The sequence below is a fragment of the Enhydra lutris genome, unplaced genomic scaffold (assembly GCF_002288905.1).
Source record: "Enhydra lutris kenyoni isolate GAN:26980312 unplaced genomic scaffold, ASM228890v2 scaffoldscaffold2, whole genome shotgun sequence".
Lineage (NCBI taxonomy): Eukaryota > Metazoa > Chordata > Mammalia > Carnivora > Mustelidae > Enhydra > Enhydra lutris.
In genome coordinates, this window is record NW_019154086.1 from 52,279,823 (window position 1) to 52,302,853 (window position 23,031).

At 41.0% G+C, this 23,031-nt stretch overlaps 1 protein-coding gene across 2 annotated transcripts in view; it reads left to right on the forward strand.

Annotated features, from left to right (window-relative positions):
- The window catches only part of LOC111147017 (limbic system-associated membrane protein), a 651,145-nt gene that overhangs the window by 587,956 nt on the left and 40,158 nt on the right, over positions 1-23,031 (forward strand). For both annotated transcript variants that reach the window (XM_022502866.1, XM_022502874.1), the window contains exon 4: positions 16,477-16,611. In XM_022502866.1, the coding sequence (XP_022358574.1) occupies positions 16,477-16,611 (135 nt within the window). The remainder of the gene's footprint in view (positions 1-16,476; positions 16,612-23,031) is intronic.

Sequence of the window (23,031 nt, forward strand, 5' to 3'; positions counted from 1 at the left end):
AGTCTCCCCCAATCCAAGAATTGGATTAATCCCCGATCATGGGCCAAGTTTAAACTTGTCAGCTAAAGTTAACTGAAGTCTCTTAAGAGAAGAAAAGGACAGTGAGCCTGAATGACAGACTACTAAAATCAGGTGGCTGGCTCCCAAATGTAGGTATGTCCAGGGATCACCTAGGGAGCTTTATAAACACATGTATTCCCAGGCCTCTTCTGCTGGTTCTGATTCAGTAAGTCTTTGAAAGGACCCAGTGATCCACACATATAATAAGCTCCCAGTGGGATTCTTATATAGGTGGTCCATGGGTCACACTTTGAGAAACAATGGAATAGATGCTGACAAGAACCTGAGATAAGCTATTACTATGGCTGGACATGATATTTGCATAATTTTTCTAATGTGAAAGCAAAAGAAAAGATACATTGATTCATGTAACTACTTTTTTCTTTTAAAAACTGTGGCAAGAGTTTAAAAATCCATTTGAGGGAATATTTTCTGCAAATATCTGATGCATGGAGGGCATTTAAAAAGAGTATTGAGTAATGTATTAGACAACATATTTGACTGAAGTTTATGAAATACATAGAAAATGTGTTCGAAAGGGTAATTTTTTATAGTCTTTATAGAAAGCCTGTGGTCTCACTTCAGTGAAGCCATTTCCAGGAAGTGCATAAATAATCATGGTCCAATTGGTTTGCTTTCTAAATACGTGATCCTTAGATAGTCTCCAGAGGCTCTTAAATAAATGGATGGTAGCGTGCTGAGTAGGTATGCTGTCTCAGTCAGTTCGGGCTGTTAAAACAAAGTACCGTAGACTGGTGGCTTACACAACAAACATGCATTTCTTACAGCTCTGGAGGCTGAGAAGTCTGAGATTAAAGCGACAGCAGGTTCAGTATCTGGTGAGAGCTCACTTCTTGGTTCATTATGTCCTCACAGAGAAGAAGAGGCAAGAGAGCTTTCTGAAGTCCTTTCTCAAAGGGCATGACTCCAATTCATGAGGACTCCAGCCTCATGACTTAGTCACTTCCCAAAGCCACACATCTTAATACTATCACTTTGGGAGTGGGATTTCAATACACTTTATGGTTACTGAGGGTCCTAAACAAGCATTTGACAGATCCTAGGTTAGAATCCTTTAAAGCAATTGAATCTCTGAATAGTTATTCTGTGTGGTTGCAGTGAGATCCTTATAAGGTAGATGTGAGAAATAAGGGGGGGAAAACCTTTAAAAGAGTAAGGACAAAATGACTTCAACACAAGGCTGGGAAGTTGTCAGTTATGAGCAGATGCTTGAGTACACTTCAGCACTTGGTTGAGATAGAAAGTCTGTGCTATGTGGAAAAAAAGACCGAGCCTGAAATTTTTGTATGACAGGTATTTGTTATCACGTGCTCTCTACATCCAGAAAGGTCTCCATGTGGATTCTATAAATGTTATATTTTTAAGGAAATAATTGTGTAGTTTTTGCCTGTTAGCTGTTGCAGGACCTAAACCACTAGCAAACCTAAAAGTTCCCAATGAGAAGGAGAGATAGCTGAGTTTTGCTTGCTGAAGGAGTATTAAAGAAGAAACAAACTAGGACAAAGGATGGGTTCTTTCCATCCACATCTCAGACCTCTTTTTCCTTTCCTGGAAGACTTACATTCATATCATTAAGGAAACCCAGCTTGGGATCATTCTCAGAATGTTCAATTCCAAGGTCTAGAACCATAGCAGGGCACAGAGATTTGTGGGTAATGGTGCTGTGTCTAGGCTAGCAGGCTATTAGTCAGTGACAGAAATACAGTAAGAAGCGTCCACTCTTGGAGGAAAGGAGACATCAACAACTAGATTATGATGAGCCAAGTTCATGGTTTGACCCCACATTAGCCCCAGCTGGGTCTGGAGTGCGATCTGAGCACCAGTGACAAGGACAGAAGACTCAAACAAACTGGTGTGCAGAGTGGAGAATGGTAGGTAGGGAAAAAGTATCTGAGAGTGCATATAGGTACCCACCACCTTCAGTGTCAACGCTGAGGTCCAAACCTCTCTCAATAGTGAAGAAAGAGCTTCTAAGGAAAGCCGGGCTTGGATCTCCGTACTTCAGGACAGAGGAGGCTGGCCCTGCAGGTCACGATTTCTTATTAGCAACAGTCAGACAGTACAGAGGATAGGGGAGAACCAATAGTGGGCACGTGTGGTCATTAAAACTCTTTATTGTCCAGCTAATTAGAGAATTGTTCTGTTTTTCTACAAATCGACTTCCTTGCTGGTATTCCTTCTGTCATTTGGTTTTGGCGTCTTATTTTCATATTAATTCTTCTGTCCTTATGCCAGAAATAGAAAAATCTCAGAGATTTTCTTTTTCATTATGAGAAACCTACCCTGAGGAGACAGCCAAAAGGGTGAATATGTCTTTCCCCTATACAGGGATTATTAAATCCAATTCCATTTTTAAAAAAACTTTTAATATAAAAGTAACATATGATTTATGTCAAAAATTCAAGCAATATAGGAGGGCATAAAATGAAGGGAGATTCCCTGACTATACATTTCTGACCCTCCCCACTCCATAACCCAGAAGATGGCCACCAATATTATGTAGACATTGTATATGCATACAAGCCAATGTGTTTAAAAGCATATACACGAATATATATATTTATGTGTGACTACAACTTTTCTAACACAAACAAGATAAACTATAACTAATATCCTATAAATATATCTTAGATAGCATTACATAAATTGAATTTTCTTAATTAAGTGAATACATGTATACAAAAAGCATGACCCATGGTAAGCATTTAATAAATACTAGCTATAATAATGCAAATATTTTGTAATAATCCTTTCCTCGCTTAGTTTTATAACTTTACAACTATACTGCATTTCAGAAAAACATGGATTAGTTTTGCTTGTCTGCCATTTTCATACAAGGAGCTTTCTGCTGTATTTATTCTGTTTTATTTATCTCACCTAACATTACGTTTGGGAGGTTATCCATATTGCCACTTACAGCTGTCATCTAGTCATTGTCTTTGTTGTATGGTATTTTATTTTATGAATATGCAACAATTTATTTACTTTTTACTGGTATGGGTGTTTCCAGTGCTGCTGGGAACATCGCTGAACATGGTAGTGGAATTACTAGATGCTGTGCGTGTGCTCAGCTTTGAGAGATATTGCCACACTGTCTCCCCGAATAGTCCGACCAGCCTCCTGACTTCAAACCTTCAATGCTGGAAGAAATGTGGCCCTTTTATTTCCTTTTTATTATAAGTACACTTTTCATCTTTTCCTTTATGTATTTATTTTCTTGATGAAGGTTTTGTACTACAGAAAAATGTTTACTTTTTATGTGTTTAAACTAAACCCAGTTTTTAGGGCTCCGTGTTTCATGACTTACTTAGAAGGTATTCCCCCCTTCAATATTATCAAATTATTGTCTATTCTTTTGATATTCATATAGTTTAATTTTTAATTTTTAATTATTTGACATGTTTGAGTTTGTTTTGGTGAATAATATGAGGAAACTTTTTTTTTTTCCTCAACAAGGGATAGCCTGTAGTTTCAACACCACTTAGCAACAATAAAAGAGAAAGATCATTTATTAGGTAGGTAGTTTCAACGTATTGATATATATAACTATTTTTTAATATGGCTAATACTGGTTAGATAATAGTAAAAAAGGACCCTATTTACTAGCAATAAGAAAATATAAAATAGAATAAGCATAATGCAAAATTCTCATGACTTGGGAAGAAAAAAAAATTGATGGATGAATAAAAAAGACTTAAGTGTGATATTTTATTCTTGGATAGACAGAATCATGATTATAAACCTATATTTCTATAAATAAACCTATAAATCTGATACAAACCAAATTGAAAAGCTGAATACTTATTTTTAGCTTGATTTAGAAGATAATTCTAAATTCATCTGAAAAAGATATATGGAACCAATCATGAAAACTCTGAGAAATGACTATTTGTATCTTTAATTAAAATGTATGAAAAGCCATGGTAGAGGGGTCCCCAGGGTTCAGTTGGGAGAGTGTGCAATTCTTGATCTGAGAGTTGTGAGTTTGAGCCCCAGGTTGGACATAGAGTTTACTTTAAAGAAAAGGAAAAAAAAAAAAAAAAGAAAAGAAAAAAGAAAACCTATGGTAATTCAACAGGTATATTCCAACAAGTATAAAAATTCATTTTATTATCCACTCTCCCCCAACATAGATTAAAAATTTTTTAAATAAAAATAGTGGGCGACTATCCCAAGAATAGACAAAAAGAGTCAAGAAAATCAAGAAATAAGCCAAATTGTATATAGGAGTAGTACTTAAAATCGTTGATGAAAATATGAAAATTTTTAAAGATTTTTCTTTCTTTATTCAACAGACAGAGATCACAAGTAGGCAGAGAGGCAGGCAGAGAGAGAGGAGGAAGCAGCCTCCCCGCTGTGCAGAGAGCCCCATGGCCGCTCCATCCCAGGGCCCTGAGACCATGACCTGAGCCGAAGGCAGAGGCTTAACCCACTGAGCCACCCAGGAGCCCCTATATGAAAATTTTTTTTCAGAAACTGGTTCACATATAATTTCCAAAGCCTTTTAATCCATTTCACACTCATGTGAAATAAAGTCAGGGCCTTCCAGAATTATTTCATTGTATTTATCCCTGATGAGAATGTAAGTTCCATATGAGTTATAGAATGATACCTTTCTTCTACTTCCTATTTTTTTTAATTATTTTTATTAACATAAACTGTATTATTAGCTCCAGGGGTACAGGTCTGTGAATCATCGGTCTTACACATTTCACAGCACTCACCATAGCACATATCCTCCCCAATGTCCATAACCCAACCACACTCTCCCTACTAACCCCCGCCCCAACCCTCAATCTGTTTTGTGAGATTAAGAGTCTCTTATGGTTGTCTCCCTCCCAATCTCATCTTGTTTCATTTTTTCCCTCCCTACTCCCCACAACACCCCCCCTCACCCTGCCTCTCAAATTCCTCATATCAGCAAGATCATGTGATAATTTCTATTTACTAGTTTTTGTAATTACTGTTTTTAATTGTACTTCAGAAGCCACGCCCTGCTATTCAGAACACACCACACTTGCATATACGTTTTTAAGTATTGAGGTCTTTTAGACTAAAAATTTATATTTTGAATTATTAACCTTATTCAGATTTGGAGGCACCCATCTCTCCCCTATACCCCCTAGATGGTTAGTTCCTTATTTTTGTCGACAGTTATCTTCCTCGGTTTGTAAAGACCTCAGAAAACAAATGAATAAAGAAATGAAGTGCAAAAACATAAGTGGTTTTATTCTCATTTATATCCAGTTGTTTTGAAGGGATTCAAACTCAACAGGTATAAAAACTAAATTTTATTACCTATTTCCACCCAACTTAAAATGTCATCCAGTCCACAAATCAGTCCAATCAAGAAATTTCGGGTCATCCCTTTTCTTCAGCCGCCTCTTTAATTAAGAGGAGTTTGTGAAAGTAGCGCCTTCCCATCCGGCTTGGCCAGTGTGCTGGGTTTTCTGCATTTCATCCGTCTAAACCTCTGTGGTGGCCTTTCTCTCTGCCTTTGTTTTTATTTAAAAAGAAGTGGCGGAAACATCCTCATGCAGTGCTTTTTTAAATGAAGTGACTTGTCAAGTCGGAGACTGTGGCAGTAATCTGAAAGGCAGGAAATTCAGCGACCCTCACTTGCCCTGACAGCCTGTCACGCGCTTGAAACATAAATAGCAGTGGAGACAAATCGCTGCTGTTTTCCTATTAAGCTTTGGCCCGCTAGCCTCGTAGCCGCCCAGGAGCGCGTGGGCCCGGCCTGCCAGAGCCACCACTGCTTTCCCGAGCAGGCGCGCCTCGCCCCTGCTCTCCCCGCTCCGCCTCCACGCCGCCGGGGCTCCCAACAGCGCCGCTGGGCCCCTCACTCCCGCTGCAATCCCTCTGCTTCGCAGAAAGGCCAAAAAACCCGGGGCCAGGATTGAGGGGTGCTGGTACGCACAGGGCTGCCACCCAAGCCGACTGTTGACGGGGGTAATTCCTAGTTCCTACGCTTTGGGCTGAAAGCAAGAAGCGAATTGCCAGACTCCTCAGGGTTGTTTGTGTGGGGCCCAGAGCTGCCCGCCCTGTGTTAAATGGGAACATTCTAAGAACAGCACTTCAGTTCATGCTTAAACCACTTCTTTTTCTGACCTACCCCCACTCCTTACACCACTTTTCTCCTCATTACTTATTTATTGACTTTAAGCAAGCACAATTCTCGAAATTGGATCGAACAGCTCATTCAGCAGCGAGGCTAGCCGAAGTGAGGCGAGGATTTGGGGGTGAGCCCAAATGAGGTCACTGCAGCTTGGGGGCCTAGAAGGAAAGGGCAGAGGGCCAGATGGGGTTATTGCTTGCCTTGTTTTAATTACCTTTCAAAGGCTTCTGTGGCAGCCCCCAAAACTACGCCTAGCCACCTCTCTGCAGTGCAATTGTCCTGCTGAGTTTAACGCATTCGCTTACAAAAGGCCAGTTTATTTATGTGACTCCTGAAAACAGCAACCACTGTTCCTCATCTCTCTGGATAGCTCATCCTCAGCCATGGCAGACGTGCTAATGACAGGTCACGCGACAGCCGGCTGGTTCTGATGGCAGTGGTGAGAGATCTTGGTTGTTTGCTGCCTCTGACCACCAGTTCTAATCCCTACGTCAGCCCCTTGGGATGAGATCATCCAGAAAACAGATACCTGCTGGAATTTCTATTTTTATTTTATTCCAAGGGACTAATGTTGTTTTGTTTTGTTTCTTTCCAGTTTTACCTCCTTGCCTCTCCTTCCCCAGACCCTTAGGAAAATATAAATGAAGACAGTGAGTCCCAGTTTTTTATGACATCATGCTATGTCATACAAATGTGCAGTCTCTCCTACAGTGGTCTGAATTCCCACTGATGTATAGAGTACACATTTAATCTACGTGTAGCCCCAGTCTCTTAGGAACTCTGTGTTTCTGGGTGCCTGAAAAATGTATTCTCCAGGATGTTCCAAGAAAAGCTGGTACCAACCATGTGAAGAATGGAACTCATTATCTCCACTCAAGATTAAGCTCTCCTTCCTAATTTCCCCCACTGGTGCCATTGCATTCAAACCCAGGAAGTCCTTAGCGTTCAACATATACTCCGCATTAGAATACAGTTCGTACTGAAGAAAATTCAAATGGGCTACAGGAGGCCCTGGACAAATGAAAGTCCAAGGGTGGCACACATTCCCTTCCTCTGTGCTCACAGACATTGTCACTCTTTCCCACTGAGCCCAGACTCTGCCTCGGATTGCTTCTCAGTATCATCCCCCCAGCAGCCACTGCCAATTACTCAGGATTGATGATGACTATCTGACATCCTTGGGGAACCATTCCCACTTTCAACAGCAGTTCACAGGTCAGCTTAGCACAATACAATGTAGGATTTAGCACCAAGTAGCTGGTACTGAGTGTAAGTGGTATTGATATAAAAAAGACTTCATTTTTAAAAAAAGAGTATTTATTTATTTATTTATTTATTCAGCGAGCTGGCCCAGGGGGAGGGGCAGAGGGAGAAGGAGAAAAAGAAACCGGTGTGGAACTCGATGTCATTACCCTGAGATAGTGACCTGAGCCAAATCAAAAGTCAGATGCTTAACCCACCCAGGTGCCCCAAAGGACTTTAGACAAATAGAATGTCCATGGGATTCCATGCTTATACACTGAAATGAAATGTAAGAAAGAAGAAATGAAATCTATCATTCCTCCAGAAATGAAAGAAAGAAGGAGTGAGAGGTAGAGAAGTAAGGAAAGAGGGAGGAAGGAAGAAAGAGGGAAGGAGAGAGAGAAAAGGGAAGGAAGGAAGGAAAAAAGGCAGGGAGGGAAGGAGGAGAAAAGGAAGGAGGAAGGAAGGAAAAAAAGAATTCTAAAAAATGCCATTTTACTCAGTATCTTGTGGATTCTGGAAGGCTCCATTGTACCTTGAGATGCGGAGATACCAAACACCGTAAATTCAGAGTCTTCACACCACCTTGCACATCATGCTGCTCATTTCTCCTACATGGAAAATTCTGTTTCAAGCAGGCTCACCAGATTGCCACACCCTTTCACAATTTGCCAGCTCTGATTTTCTGCACTTGTGTTTTTCAACTTCCTGAACACTCACTCCTCCCAGTAAGTCTTTCCTAATATGGAAGTCCCTTCCGTACTGTTCCTGTAGCTCCTTTGCGGCCTGTTGGCATGTGTGTGCGCCCATGGCTTCGGTGGGGCCCCTGTATGTAAGCAGGTGGTGCTAAACTTCTAAATTATTAGGGTTTTTTTTCTCATATATTGCTTCATTAGATTCTTTCAATAAGGGAGTTAAGTGGACAAACCTTATGAAAACTGAAGGCTGTCTTTTTTTTTTTTTTAAGATTTTATTTATTTATTTGACAGACAGAAATCACAAGTAGGCAGAGAGGCAGGCAGAGAGAGAGGAGGAAGCAGGCTCCCCTCTGAGCAGAGAGCCCAATATGGGGCTTGATCCCAGGACCCTGAGATCATGACCTGAGCCGAAGGCAGACGCTTAACCCACTGAGCCACCCAGGCACCCCTGAAGACTGTCTTTTACTTTCTTCATCTAGAACTGAGCTGTATGGCTTTGGAAATTCCCTGTTATCCATTCTCAAACTCCCATTTTATACTCAGTAGACAGAAACAGAGCAGATTCTGAGAGCTGAAAGACCAGCTAACGACAGCATCTCACGGCTCTGTATTGATAAAAGCAGACATGACTCATTGGGAACCTGAGCTCCAGAAGCCCACAGACTGGTTCAAACCTCAGCTCTCTTTAATAACATTGTATACCGGGGCAAGTTCTTTAGAGCCTTCTCTAAACCTGGATTCCCTTGTTTCCTCATCAGTAAGCACTGGAACATAGTATTGTGAATTAAATGAGATAATATCTGAGCCACCTAGCCCTGTGCCTCTTACATGTTTATTAAGTGCTAGCTCTATCGATAGTCACTCTGCAATATTTCTGGAGCACCCCAGCATCCAACGTTGTGCTGCATACCCTGCTGGGGAGGGGTACAATGATGAGCAAAACCAGATGTGGACCCTACAATGGAAGATTTGCTATTATCAATACAATTCCCCTCATCAAAAAAAATGGAACATAGGGAATCCTGATTTCAAGCCTAGCATTTAGAAGGGCAGAACAGTTTCTAAAAACTGACACCAAATAGGAGGTAATGGTTAAGTAGGAGTACAATTACAGAATGTCATGCCCCAGGAATAAAAAGGATGTGTAGATGGTGGCTTCCGGTTGGATGCTGAGCTCAAACTGTCAACTAGCTGATTTTTTGTATGTGAAAGCAAAAAATGCAATCCATAATGAGTTGGGTCTCTCTGGATGCCAAGAAAAAATAATGCCAGGGCGTTCTTCTTCATTTGGCTCATGCTCATTCATAGAGCCAAAGCCAGTTGTGAATCTTTCCTGGCATTGTGCTTGCCTCTGGTTTCTGGGTACTAACTACACCCTTTGGGGCTGCCGAAGGCATGGGGCCAATCTGCATAATCCACACCCTGTTGTGTCTTCCTATTCAAATGGGGAACATTTCTACAGCAGGGTAACCAACCCCTTCCCTTCCATGTAGCTCAAATATCTCAATAGTCAAATGCCTCGTTCTCTAGAGAGCTCTCTCTTTCATTGCGATCCTCGAACTCTTCCTTAAAATCATCCCTGCCTGGGTGGCTCAGTGTGTTAAAGCCTCTGCCTTGGCTCAGGTCATGATCCCACGGTCCTGGGATCTGCTCAGCAGGGAGCCTGCTTCCCCCTCTCTCTCTGCCTGCCTCTCTGCCTACTTGTGATCTCTGTTTGACATGTGATCTCTGTCGGTGAAATAAATAAAATATTTTTTAAAAAATCATCTCTATTGTATCATCATTGAATGTCTTCAATGCAGTGTTCCTCCCGGTGTCCCCTTATTCTCTTATGATTGCTGCTTCTGACAAGTATGTCTGCCCCCACCCCTGTCTTCTTTCAGTCATGGATCATTTACCAGCCCCCTCAATCCTCCCATGATGGGTGGTGAGAGGTGGGGATGAGAAGCTGTTTCAACCTTTGGTCAGAAACACTGTCAAATGCTAAAGGATCTCTCAGCTGGGATGTGAAGCTGAGAAACAAAACTTCAAAGGGTCTAGAGAGAGACATGGCTGGAAATACAAACAGAACCCCATCGCAGGCATATTTCTTTTTAGATTTCTTGTGGGTTTTTTTTCCCTCTCTTCCATTTTTTTAGCTTGTTTGTATAGAACGTGATGTGCAAAAAAAAAAAAAATAGGGAAGGAAGCAAAGACAGGAACATGTGAGTATGTCCTTAGGAAAAAAAAAAAGAAGACATGAAACGTATTGTAAGAACAGAAACTTGTTACAGCATTTGAAGTTAGCACAGAAAACTTCAAATGGCATCACTGATTTGCAATCCTTTTTTCTTTTATTTTTAGAGGTAGAAGTTCATAGCTTGCTTTTGCTCACCCTGTTCACTCTTCTTTCCAATCACAGGGCCACACAAACACACACATTCGAGCACTCATGTACCTTACAATACAAGCTCCATTCCTTTGCTTTTCATTAATCTGTATGTGTGTTTGTGTTAAAGCTAATCTGTTCACATCCACTTGTAAATACTCAAATTTAGGAGAGTAAAGAGAATGTCAATCCCATTTCTTTCTGTGAAAGAATGATCTGCAGAGATGTTGTACTAAGACTCTTCTCAGAAGAGGGAGGAAAAATGATTTCTCCCTTTCCTAGCGTGTTTGAATCTTTGAAATTCAAAGATTCATTTATGATTTTTTGAAAGTCATAAAATGCTCAAATTTTAACAGTTTTTCTAAATGCCATTTCCTGTACCTCAAATAAAGATAAAGAAAGATATCATGATGACTATTAGGATAGTAGTCTTTTTTTTTTTTTTTTTTAATCTCAAATAGGGCACTTGTTATCCTCTCTGGGGAATTTTCAAGAATAGGCCTGTTCTGTTTAGTAAGCAAATATTTGGGTGTTAGTGAATTTGCATGCTTTTTCCTAAAAGTTCAAGTGAATGGTTAAATGTGAATAAATTGTTATTTGTCCGTATGCACATGTGTATGTGGGAAGGGGAAGGTGGGGTCGGGAGAGAGAGAGGAAGGAGAGAAAGGGAGAAGGAGAGAGAGCGGTGCCAGGGAAATGTATTTAATTTCAAGTGGCCGCTTGCTTCCAAATGCCTGGTTGACCTTGGAAATCTGCATCAATCAACGTTTTGGATGTGAACTCCCCAAGTTTCACCAAAGCACAATATTCTGAGGCTGCTAAGACGGTGGCACCTGGCATACTTTAGTTGGCGTGATTCCTGGCTGATTTGTTTCTGCATTAGGGAACACAGAAGAGAACACTTTCCTCTCGCCGTTAGCTCTAGGCCCTTCTTTCTGACTTAGGAAGAAATATTAAAAGAACTAATATGTACAATTTGAGTAAACAGTGACTACGAGGGGATATGCTAATTATGTGCAAGAGTTGGAAAGGCGCCCCCACTGAGGAGGACGAGAAGTTATTCAGCCCGGTAGCTGAAAATTGCCAGGAGACACAAATGCACATTAAGCAGAGGGAGATTTAAACTAAACGCCAGATCCCAGAATAAATACAACACTCGGCGACGTGAGCAGGCTTGTGGAAATAGTTTGAGATGTTTAAAATACCAAAATATTGAAATTTGCATTTCAAGTAAACATTTATGCCAGGGCAGAAAATAACAGGAACAAGAGAAGAGCCCACGTTGTAGCCAGAGGGCTGTGTTCAGCCGGAGAACTTCACAAGAGGTCAAGTGTCACGCTCTGGCCCGAAAGCCTTCTTGAGGTTGAGAGTAGAGGGAAATGGCGGCAGGACCCTTGGGTTGAGAGCAGCTAGTCAGAGCGAACTGAAAGAAAGGAGGGGGAAAGTGCCCTGAGAGGGACAGATATGGGGGGGGGGCGCGTAAAGGGAGAGGAACAAGAGGATCTGAGCCCATTTTAGAATTCTAACTCAAGGGGCACCTGGATGGCTCAGTGGGTTAAGCCTCTGCCTTCGGCTCTGGTCATGATCTTAGCGTCCTGGGAGGTCATGGTCTCAGGGTCCTGGGATTGAGCCCCGCATGTGGCTCTCTGCTCAGCAGGGAGCCTGCTTCCCCCTCTCTCTCTGCCTGCCTCTCTGCCTACTTGTGATCTCTCTTTCTGTCAAATAAATAAATAAAATCTTTAAAATAAAACAAAACAAAAAAAAGAGTTCTGACTCAAGGTGAACAACATGTACTCCGTCCTTTAAACAAAAAATTGCACTTGATCAGATAAAAGGTGTGTCATGGTGACTATTTCCACTCAGAAGCTCTGTTGGTATTGCCACACTTTTTTTTTTTTTTAAGATTTTATTTATTTATTTGAGAGAGAGCACAAGCAGGGAGGAGGGGTAAAGGGAGAAGCAGGCTTCACTGAGCAGGGAGCCCAATGCCGGACTCAATCCCAGGACCCCGGGATCATGACCTGAGCTGAAGGCAGATGCATAAGCTACTGAGACACCCAGGTTCCCTCGCCACACCCTTTTGTGAAATAACTACACGCACCAAATACATCCTCAGGGCACAGCCAGAGATGCCCTGTCCAGCTTTTCAACAGCAGAGGACTCGGCACACTCTTTCTCCCCCAGTGAAAACATACTCTGTGAGGATTGGAAGGAGTGGATTGATACACCAGCTTCTCTTAGAGAATTACCGAGCCACCTTTCAATACTTCATTCTCTTGAGTTATATGATGTCTTGAATCTGACTCTAGTTTCTATTTGTGTCTCTTAATTTAGTTCAGCTAACTCAACAAACTAATCTGTGCCAAATCCTGTGCAACAGAAAAGTTCCCATTTCCTCTCAGATCACTGTGGCTTAATAAGAAATGCTCAAGGGAAGTAGGATAGATAATGTGTTGTGGGCAGAGTCCCTGTGGGTGTAAGAAAAACAGACCATCAAGAAGTGCCATGGGACTCTGGATGGCTCAGTCGGTTAAGCGTGGAACTCTTGATTTCAACTTAGGTCCTGGGATGGAGCCCCAAGTCAGGATCTGTGCTGGGTGTAGAGCCTGCTTAACAGTCTCTCTCTCCCTTTCCCTCTGCCCCTCCCCATGCTCCTGCTCTCTCTCAAGAATAAGAATAATAATAACAAAACAACATTAAAAAAAAAGTGCCAGGAAGTATAAGAGTTTCAACTGAAGGATCCAAGAGACAAAGGAAGAATAACAAGAAAGGCCCAAAGGTGTTGTTTAATACTTTAAATTCTTATCAAGTTGTTGGATGGAAGAAGACCATCTATCTTCTCTTACCTGCATTTTGTTTGTACACTGAGACTCCCCAGTCTACTGAAACAGCTCTGAACATGTGTGCTGGGGAACAAGGCAGCTGTCCGAGAGAAGGAGAGCTGTCAAGGGAGAAGCAAAATGATCTTCCCGCCTTATGGATGGGGCACGTAAGAGAAACTCCCCTTTGTCTTCAGTGGTATTGGGGGAGATTTTTCCTGGACATGTGGAATTGAAAATTCGTCCCATGATGCTCTGTTTTATTATCAGCTTACCAGAAAAAGCGGGATTATTAATACCTCTATTAGCATGTAAGAATCCCAGGTCCAAAAACCCAATAAATGCCACTTTATTTTCTCTAGTTCATCTGAGTGTCTACCCTCATAGGTTTGCCATCTTCCCAAACTGATCGGGCCTTAATTGGTACTGCTAACAGTCATCTTCCCTCTCCTGGAACAGGTTCATATTCTTTAGAAATTCTAAATGCAAGGTTGGGATTCACTACCCACCATTTCTAGGTATGTTATGTGAATCAAAAAGAATTCAGCATTGTTGACCATCTCTAAGAAGACTACATTGGTTCTCTCTTTCACTGACATCTCAGGACCTACCCAGGAATGAGGTTGATGGGTGTGGGGCCCCAGCAAGGCAGAAATCCTACACCATTCAGAAATCATTCTGAACCCTTCTTCTTTTTTTTTTTTTTTTAAAGATTTAATTTTTTTATTGAGAGAGAAAGTACACAAACAGGGGAAGGGGTGATGGAGGGGCAGAGGGGTGGTCAGCATGGAACCTGTTGTGGGCTCCATCTCACGACCCTGAGATCAAGACCTGTGCAGAAACCAAGAGTCAGGCACTTAACTCACTGAGCCACTTAACTAACTGAACTGAACTAACTAACTAGCTAACTAACAGAAGCGAACTAACCAACTAATAGACACTTTACTAACTAAACCAAACTCTTATTTTATTACAACCCACCATTATTCTCAAAATCAGTAATGTTGTCTTACTATCAATTCCTCCTCTGCTCTCCAGGTATTTTTTTAAAGATTTTATTTATTTTTGCAAGAGAGAGAGGGCACACGATGGGCGGAGGCAAGAGGGAGAAGCAGGTTCCCCACTGAACAGGGAACCTGATATGATTCAGGACTCGATCCCAGGACCCATGGATCATGACCTGAGCCAAAAGCAGACACTTAACCCAGTGAATCACCCAGGTGCCCATGCACTCCAGATTTTTTAATGAGTTTACACCTATTTTGGCCTGGAGTTGTCAACATTGCCATTTGTCTTCAAGGTATTTGCATTTAGCTATAAGATTCTAGCATTAATTAGTTGACACAGTTCTCAGTCCACAGCTGCAAGTATGCAGGAAAGAATTTATTTTTCCTTTAAGCCCAAATTCTTCCCAGCTCATCCAATACAGTGGACTAGTACACTTCCTAAGATTTCTGTTTTCTTTCCTACTACATTCTACTTCTGTGATATGTGAAGTCAGGTCTGGCCGCTTCCCTGAATGTGGAGAAGAAAACAGGTGAAAACACAGAGAGAAAAAATTAATCTTTTATAGATAATAGGCAGCTATTTCCTTAATAGACTTATTCTTAAACACTTTCAGTAGAAACGTGGGCTAGATAATGTGCAGACTAGAGTACCAGATAATTCTATATAACTACTGCCTTTTATTGTTGGGATCGTACAGTTTCCTCAACACTAGCGATAATGACAATTGACAGGATACTTGAAGCTTGGAACAGTCCTGACAGTTGTGTTATAGGATGTTATCAAAGAGGCCCTGTGTTCTATTGGGATCCTAGTTAACAGGCTTGGCTGACATATTTAGACAGTGAATATGTCTCTGTGCTAGCTGTCTGCTATGTTGATTTGGCCATTGGGGAATTTCCAGAAAAGGAAAACAGCTTGTGGCATTTGAGCCAAGCTATGAATTGGTACCTTTTAGTGTGACATGACAAAGAGCAAGATTTCTTCATGGGACAAGACTGTGTCCATTTGCACCCTTCCCAGCTGCTTTATCCTAACCCAACAACAATGGGGTTTTGTAATGTGGTGTAAAGAGGGTTCAATTTAGCTGGAGTTAAAGTCAGGAGGCCTTTCTGGCCAAGCTCTTCCCCTGCTCAGTCCCCCTTCCCCTTCACCTTCTTTTCCCTTGGTTCCTTTTCCTCTCTTCCCACTTCCTATTCCTTCTCTTCCTACCCCCACCCCTCTCCAAGAAGAAAGTTATTTAGTCAATTATACTCCACAGGAGGGGAATTAAACAAAGCTCCCTGTCTTGAAATTCCATGACTAAATTCATTACTAAATGGTCACATCCAACTTCATGGAAATTTCCAAAAAGGACCTCCAGAGCCCTAATACCAACTGATGAAGCCAGGGATACTGAGCTCCCGTCACAAAGCACAAAGCACAGCATCAGCAGCACCTCCTCGTGCATCTGGATCCTGGCCTGAATGAAAGTCTCAGTGATGAAGTAGTTTGACACCGAGCACGGAAACCATAGCTGAAAGAGGGGGTCTTGAACACGACCTTTGTAAACAGAATTCCACATAATCTGAGGGAGAAGACTGAGCCAAGCCTGTTTCCTTTCTCAAAAGGAAACCACTTTTCCTAACAACAACTTTGGTCAGAAGCGTGCTTTGCCACCTGGTGTAATTAATAGCAACAGAGCTTTGACAGTAGCCCCTCTGAACCCTTACAACTCTGTGCCCAATTCCCACATGTTCTGAGCCCTTAGCCAGTGACTAATGGGTGTAGATGCATAAACACTTCAGCTTCTTGATGCTCAGTCAGGACAAGTTTGAGTGGGACGTGTGCACTCCCCAGAGCTCCCTGATGGATTAAACCAAGTTACCCTCTGTGGGATGTGACCTGCACCCTCTCTTGGCTTCTTCCTCTTCCAGGTCCCATTTTCCCACTCCCCTCGTGGGTTTTCCCGAGAATGTTCCTTCTGTAATCACATTCACGTGACTTTTTATCTTGGTGTCTGCTTCTGTGGGACCTGACCTCAGACAAGCGCATTGTCAAATTATTAAAAAGTCGTGGGCATTTACTGCTTCTATAAAGAAAACATAGGTGTCCTACTGCATATTTGAAACCTAAAAAACAACCAAGCAAATCTCTGTTTTTCAGGGAGAGAGTTTGAAGGAGAAGAAGAATATCTGGAGATTCTTGGCATCACCAGGGAGCAGTCAGGCAAATATGAGTGCAAAGCTGCCAATGAAGTCTCCTCGGCGGACGTCAGACAAGTGAAGGTCACCGTGAACTGTGAGTATGGCAAAAGCCAGCAGGTGCTGTGTGCCCAGGGCCCACCTCCACCACAGGCAAGCTCTAAAGATCCCATTAGCAAAGGAACATTGCATTTCAAAGCAGATGCTTCTCGGGTCAGGGATGTACATTTATACATTGGACGCATCCAAGGACAGGACTTGGCCCTTGAATGAGAGAAATCAACTCTACCAACTCTAAATATAACCCATAATGCATTTAACAATACAGTCTGTCTTTTACTGGAATGACAGAATTAAGAAAACATGATCAGACAGCCCCAGCATTTCTGGCAATCACTATTTTGGTCTTTGTGGAGAACAAGGTCACACTACTTTGGAAAAAGAAACAATTCAATTCTGCTTCAACTGGAATTTCTCTTATTGCATTGTTTATCAGAATGCAATAACCCTTCCTCTGCTATTTAACTAATTGGCCTTGAGAACAAATTTAAGTCACTGTGGTCAGGTATCCGATGTCCCTGACGGCTACAAGGGATATCTGATAAATTAGTTTGGTTATCTATTTGTCCCAAAGTATGGGCATTAGAAACGAAGATTTCACTAAGATGCATAGGTAATGGGCATACTTTGAACTTCACAGATGAAAGGATCTTTAGATGTAGTTCAAAAAGACAGGGGGCGGGGGTGGATCCATATGATGTGTGTCACCCAGCAAAGGAATAAAGAGAATTTGTTTACCCTGTTCAGTTAGGAGTGACTTTTCACATCATTCAAATTCAAGTTCCCTCATCACACAATCCTGGTTAGTGACAGGGACAAAGGAACATCCTTATAGTTCCTATGCATTTGGTGCACACACACAGGCATACAAACACATACCCTACACACCCATACATACATCTGCACATATAACACATGTACATGCATATATATAGGAACACAAAGACACATGCACAAGCACATTAACCCATATTTGAAAATATAGTTTAGACCATGATGAGTTACTTTACATTCTCTTAAGCCCTCCGTGAAGTCACCTCTATACCAGCGATTCTATATAAATTCACTGTCATGGTAGATAGAATTGACTCCATTTTAGGGTTTAAGACTCTGAAGCCCAAGGAAGTAAAATTGCCTTTCCAATGTGGAAGCAAGTGTAAGAAAGTGGATTCAGATTCTGGCCCATTTGATTCTAAAGCCCATATTCTCAGAAGGAAGAAGAAGAGAAGGCATTTTCAATTCTTAGCACCTACGATGTGCAACACTGGACTAATGGAATTGCATTTAATTCTCACAGTAAACTCATGAGATAAACATCATCAGTTCGACTTTATGAATTTGGAAAATGAGGCATAGAGAGCTGAGGAAACTTGCCTAAAGTGACCTGGTCTATGCCAGGCTGCTCCATTCTCATTGCCCTGCTTTAACCTTGCAGCCTTCTGAGACAGTGAAATCTTCTTCACCCCACACCTAGAAGAATCCAGTACATAGGACTCTGCCATAGACACTTATGGCAATCATTTCCAAGAAGCAAGGGGTTCATCTGATGAGCTCTGAAGTGCTTTTATCCTGTAGCTGCCTGTGATTTTTTTTTTTAGGAATAGAGTTTTGAAATGCCAGTATTACTATTCTTTTTCAGTGCTGGGTGTGTTTCAAAGACACATTAATGATCTCAGTGTTATAAAATGCTTTAGGATTTTTTTTCACATGAAAGGCAATTTCTGTGGGTGTTTATATAAGTTTATAATTAGGTTAGTTAGGTTCTTTTATGTACACACAGCCATGCCATCCTCTTCCACCTCTTCTCTGACTTTTAGAGTTAAGATTTCATTTTCTCTTAATTGACCTTCATCTTAATTAGATTTCTGAAAGTCCAATCATGGAGCACATAGAAAATATTTATGCTTCCATTGTGTGAAACATCAAAGTGGTCTGCATTGCAGATGGTTCCCAAGATCAAAGCCAGCCGCCCGGGCCCTATTATTATTAGCGCAATTAGTCTGACATTGCTCCTTCTTGACTGTCCCCACAGTGTAACTTAGAGCAGAAGAAAATACTGATAATTTTTAAGAAAAAGCTTTTATGAAGACGTGAGCTTTTCCTAGTGATGAGTGAACCATGGAAAAATATAGACAGAACCTCAAGATTCTGAGAAGATGTCTAACAACAAATTACACGGAGTTTTATGAGTTTAGTTAAACATACAGAATGGATGCCCTAACCAGCAGCACCTAGCACATACCTGACCTTATAAAAATTGCTCAGTGAATGTTGACTGAGTGAGCAGGTAAAAAACTCACAGGTAAGATCTGCCCTCTTCACATTTCTCCAAACTCAGGACACCTTTTTTTAACCAGCACTTCATCAGCTGGGTTTGTATCACATTAGAACTAGCCATGTACCTGTTGTACTGTTTGTGCAATTTGTCCTATTTAAATGTAGTTGTATTAGGTAGATAAAGTCTCCAGGATTGAATTATAGAACCAGGTCTGGCTAGCAAAACTTGTTCCTACCAAGAAATACCCAGTATTACCTGCATCACTTCATCTAAGCCTATGTACTGTGAAAGTGTCACATTATTGAAAGTGATTCCTCTTCCTTTTCAAAACTCAGGGTCTGGAATTAGTTCAGGGATCAGGATGGCTAAGATAAATAATGACTAAATCGCTTATTGTAATGAAACAGACCCTGAGTACCACTGGAAAAAAAAAGTTCCAATGCTGGTAATTTTCTCCTACGACCATTTCATTGATTCATTTACTCAGTTGCCAACAGATATTTGTTGCTGGACACTGAGAAGTTAGAGCAGTAATTAAAAGATGTAGACATAAAAGTTTCCCCTGTTTACCTCACAAGCTGGATTCTACGGTCTCTCCTTTTTACTTCTCTTGGATAATCCTTCCCCACAGTTGGTTTATAGCATTGCATATAGCCATTTGACATGCAACATCTATTTTCTAAGTTGTGAGAGGTCCTGGAGTTTACAGAAGCTAAATTATTGACTTGAAATCTCTTCAACTAAATAAGCTTATTCTTAGCACAATAGACAGGACTTCTGGTTTCTTGTGTCTAACTTACAACACAGCTGCTTATTTCTTCCAGGTACCATCCCTAGAGACAACTGTCCTTTCCTGACAGATTGCCTCAATTTCAGTTCTCACAGTGGATTAAAAGTAGCTGCTTATGGGTTTACCTCGTCCTAGTGCCCAGTATCCTGAGGATCCTATCTAGTGCATAGTCAACATTCAATAAATGCAGACTGTTAAGTTTATTTGGATTCTCCTTACACTGAACTCTTTTCCTATTTCTGCAGAAATACTTCTCCAAAGCTGCCCCCAATTCTCAAGGCTTCCCTCCATCCCATTAACCAGCGAAGATTCCTGCTTTCCACCTTCCCACAATGATGTCTCCAACTAGGTTCACACTACCAAGCTGTAACTTCTTTCCGCCTCTACTTGTCTCCATGTGAACTCAGCTCTGCCTCCACACTGATGTCCAGAACTAATGAACTCAACACAGTTGGGGGTGGGGCATGGATGCTGGCATTTCTAAGGCTCACCCTTAAGCTTTGATAGCCATTTACGAGAGGAGGCAGGGGTTAGTTACCATAGAATTTACCACTGGGACTGGAGACATCCTTTGTTTCCAGATAATATATATATGCATTTTAACTGCATTTAACTCAGTGCTTTGATCAAAAATCACCTAATGATGAGATTTCAGGAAAATGACTGCTCATTATGGAACCAGACTGGCTACTTTCTCTGGATATTCATAACTACAGCTATGCATTCTCCATGCCAACCTCTAGTTTATTCTTATATTTGGCATGGTGTCAGTAAAGACATGTCCTCATACTTATGACTCCATTATGGGACCCCCAGAGAAAATAGTATGAATCCAAAGTATTACAATCTTTTACCATAACTTTGCAACGTGAACAAGAACCATGATTTTCTGAATTCCTTCAGAGTACCAAGACTGTGCTAGAGGTTTTGCAGGAGTCACTGTAATCATGACATTGACAGTGGCTAACCAAGGAGGGAGGTGTATTGGGCCTGAACTACCCCAGCAAGGAGGTATTTACTTTATCACTGACATTATTTACTATGTTAAGTTTACTATTTCTGGGACATAGTGATTTAAAAAAAAAAAAAAGGAGATTACTTTGAGTTCATTCTATTATTGTTTCTAATTCTCTAAAGATAGTACTTTCTGATTGTCTCTATTCTCTGCCCCTGCGCTGTTGGTGCACCACTGCACACTAACCCCGAAAGATAATCAAATCATCCCTCTTACAGAGAGGACACAAACAGAGCTCAGAGAATATAAGCATTCTTGGCCATAAAATCAAAGAACTTGTGAGTGGTAAGTAGAGTTGGGATTCTAACTCAGGTCTAACTCCACAGACCTCTTTCCTTCCAAAACACCATGTGAATAATAGAAATATAAGTAATAAATATCAAATGATAGCAATAATAATAATAAAAGTAATCACTTCAGGGGTTAAACATGCTCTCATATACATGATTTCGTTTGATCTTTACATCAAACCTGTGAGACAGATCACAAGGGTCATTAGCACCATTTATAGGTGGGGGACTCCAGGAGATCAACATGTCACCTCTGGGTGATGACAATCTAAATGGCACAGGCAGAAACTGAGCCCACAACTCCTGATTTCTAATGCGGGTTTATACCCCTTAAGTCACTGCATGCTGTGCCATTTTTGGTACCTTTTAATAATAGAAATAGAACATTTACCTTTTAAGCTACCAACATGTTCCCCTAACTGGTTATTTGTCCCTATTAGGAATTCATTTCTTTTTAAAGGAATTGAAATGGAAGCCCAGAGAGGTTCAGAGCATAGGCTTCAAAACATGGGTTCAGATCTAGACTCCATCAAATGCTGGCTATGTGAACTTGGACAAGTTAGTAACACTGTGTAGGTCTGTCTTCTCATTCATAAACTAGGGTTAATAAGCCTTATGTCCAAAAGCTATTATTTGGATGAAAAGAATACCAAAAGCCTAGTAGAGTGCTGACACATGGTAAATGCCCACAAGTTGAGACCTTTATTAAGAATTTTGTTCTTTTATATTATTATTCCCAAAATTAGGATGATTGAAAGAATGGTGTTTGGTTTGCTAGGCCTCTGTCGCTGTTATCCTATTCATTCCAATTGAAAAACTCTTGTTGTTGGTGATTTAAGAGGAAGAAAGTCCTTATTAATATTTTCAGAACCCAGCATTTTGAAGTAATAAAGACTGGAAGAGTCTTTTGAAAATTGTAGGCTATTCCAAAGTCACATAAAGAATAACAATGAACTCTGGAGAATTTTTATTAAGCCACATTTTTATTATAACAATATTTTGAGCAGGGACATCTATTATTTTAACTATATGAGGCATGCTGCAATGTGATTTGTAATAATTTTTCTTAGCCTCACCTATATAAAATTCATTACAAATGAATTTTGAAATGTTCATTCCAATAAGCCATGAGTGAATAGAACTGCACCGTTGTGTCATCTGAGGAATATTAGAAACAATGACTTCTTTGTACATTTATCATTATCTGTGAATTTACCTTGGTAGGAGACACATCCTAGATTTTCAAGGAGAGAAGCAAGTGTTTGGCCTTTGTAATTGACCAGTGTCATCCTATCCTCAAATTAATACACCTAAAAGTGCTCAACCCTGATTCGCTACCACCTTTCCCATCCTGGTGTCTCTGAGGAGCTAACAAGTAACTTACTACATAGATATTCAGGTTTACACTAATGGAGAAATAAGTAAAGGAGATGTATGAGAGGCCCAATTGCCCCCATTATTAGAGATCAAGATGGTTAGCAGTGGTACTTAGTGTGGGGGACTTATCTCTCCAATCATGGCAGCCTTGAAATGGGGCAGGAAGGAGAGAGAGCCTACTCACCTGAGAGCAGGAAGGAGAGAGCCCGAATAAGAGTTTAGTGTGGAGAAGCAGAGGAGAACCTCTGTTTCCTGCCAGAAGGTTGGTCCCAAAAGGAAGTAAGGAAAGAGATGGGCCAAAGAAATCTCATTTATTCTTTCCAGACTTTTCAGTCAAAATCATTCCTTCCTTGTGAGTCTCAGAAGAAGGAGGTATATAAATAAGCTCCCACCACATACAAGGAAACATCCAGAGTGAGGAAGAACTCTCCCATAAGATGGATTCCTCATCCCATGGTGGAGGGGCTGGGGGCCATGTACCATGGCATTATTCTGTTGAGTTGCCACAGACATGAGTGTCAGAGGTGGAAGTGATGGAAAGTATGGAGTCAGACCCAGGTTAGGGCTGGTTTAACAAAAAGGTAGTCATCATTAAGGGTATGTCACTCATAACCATGTGGCTCCAGAAACTCACAAACACTGGTTAAAACTCCTTTTACACACTGAGAAATTAAACAAATCAATAGAATCAAAAGCAAGATTATCTC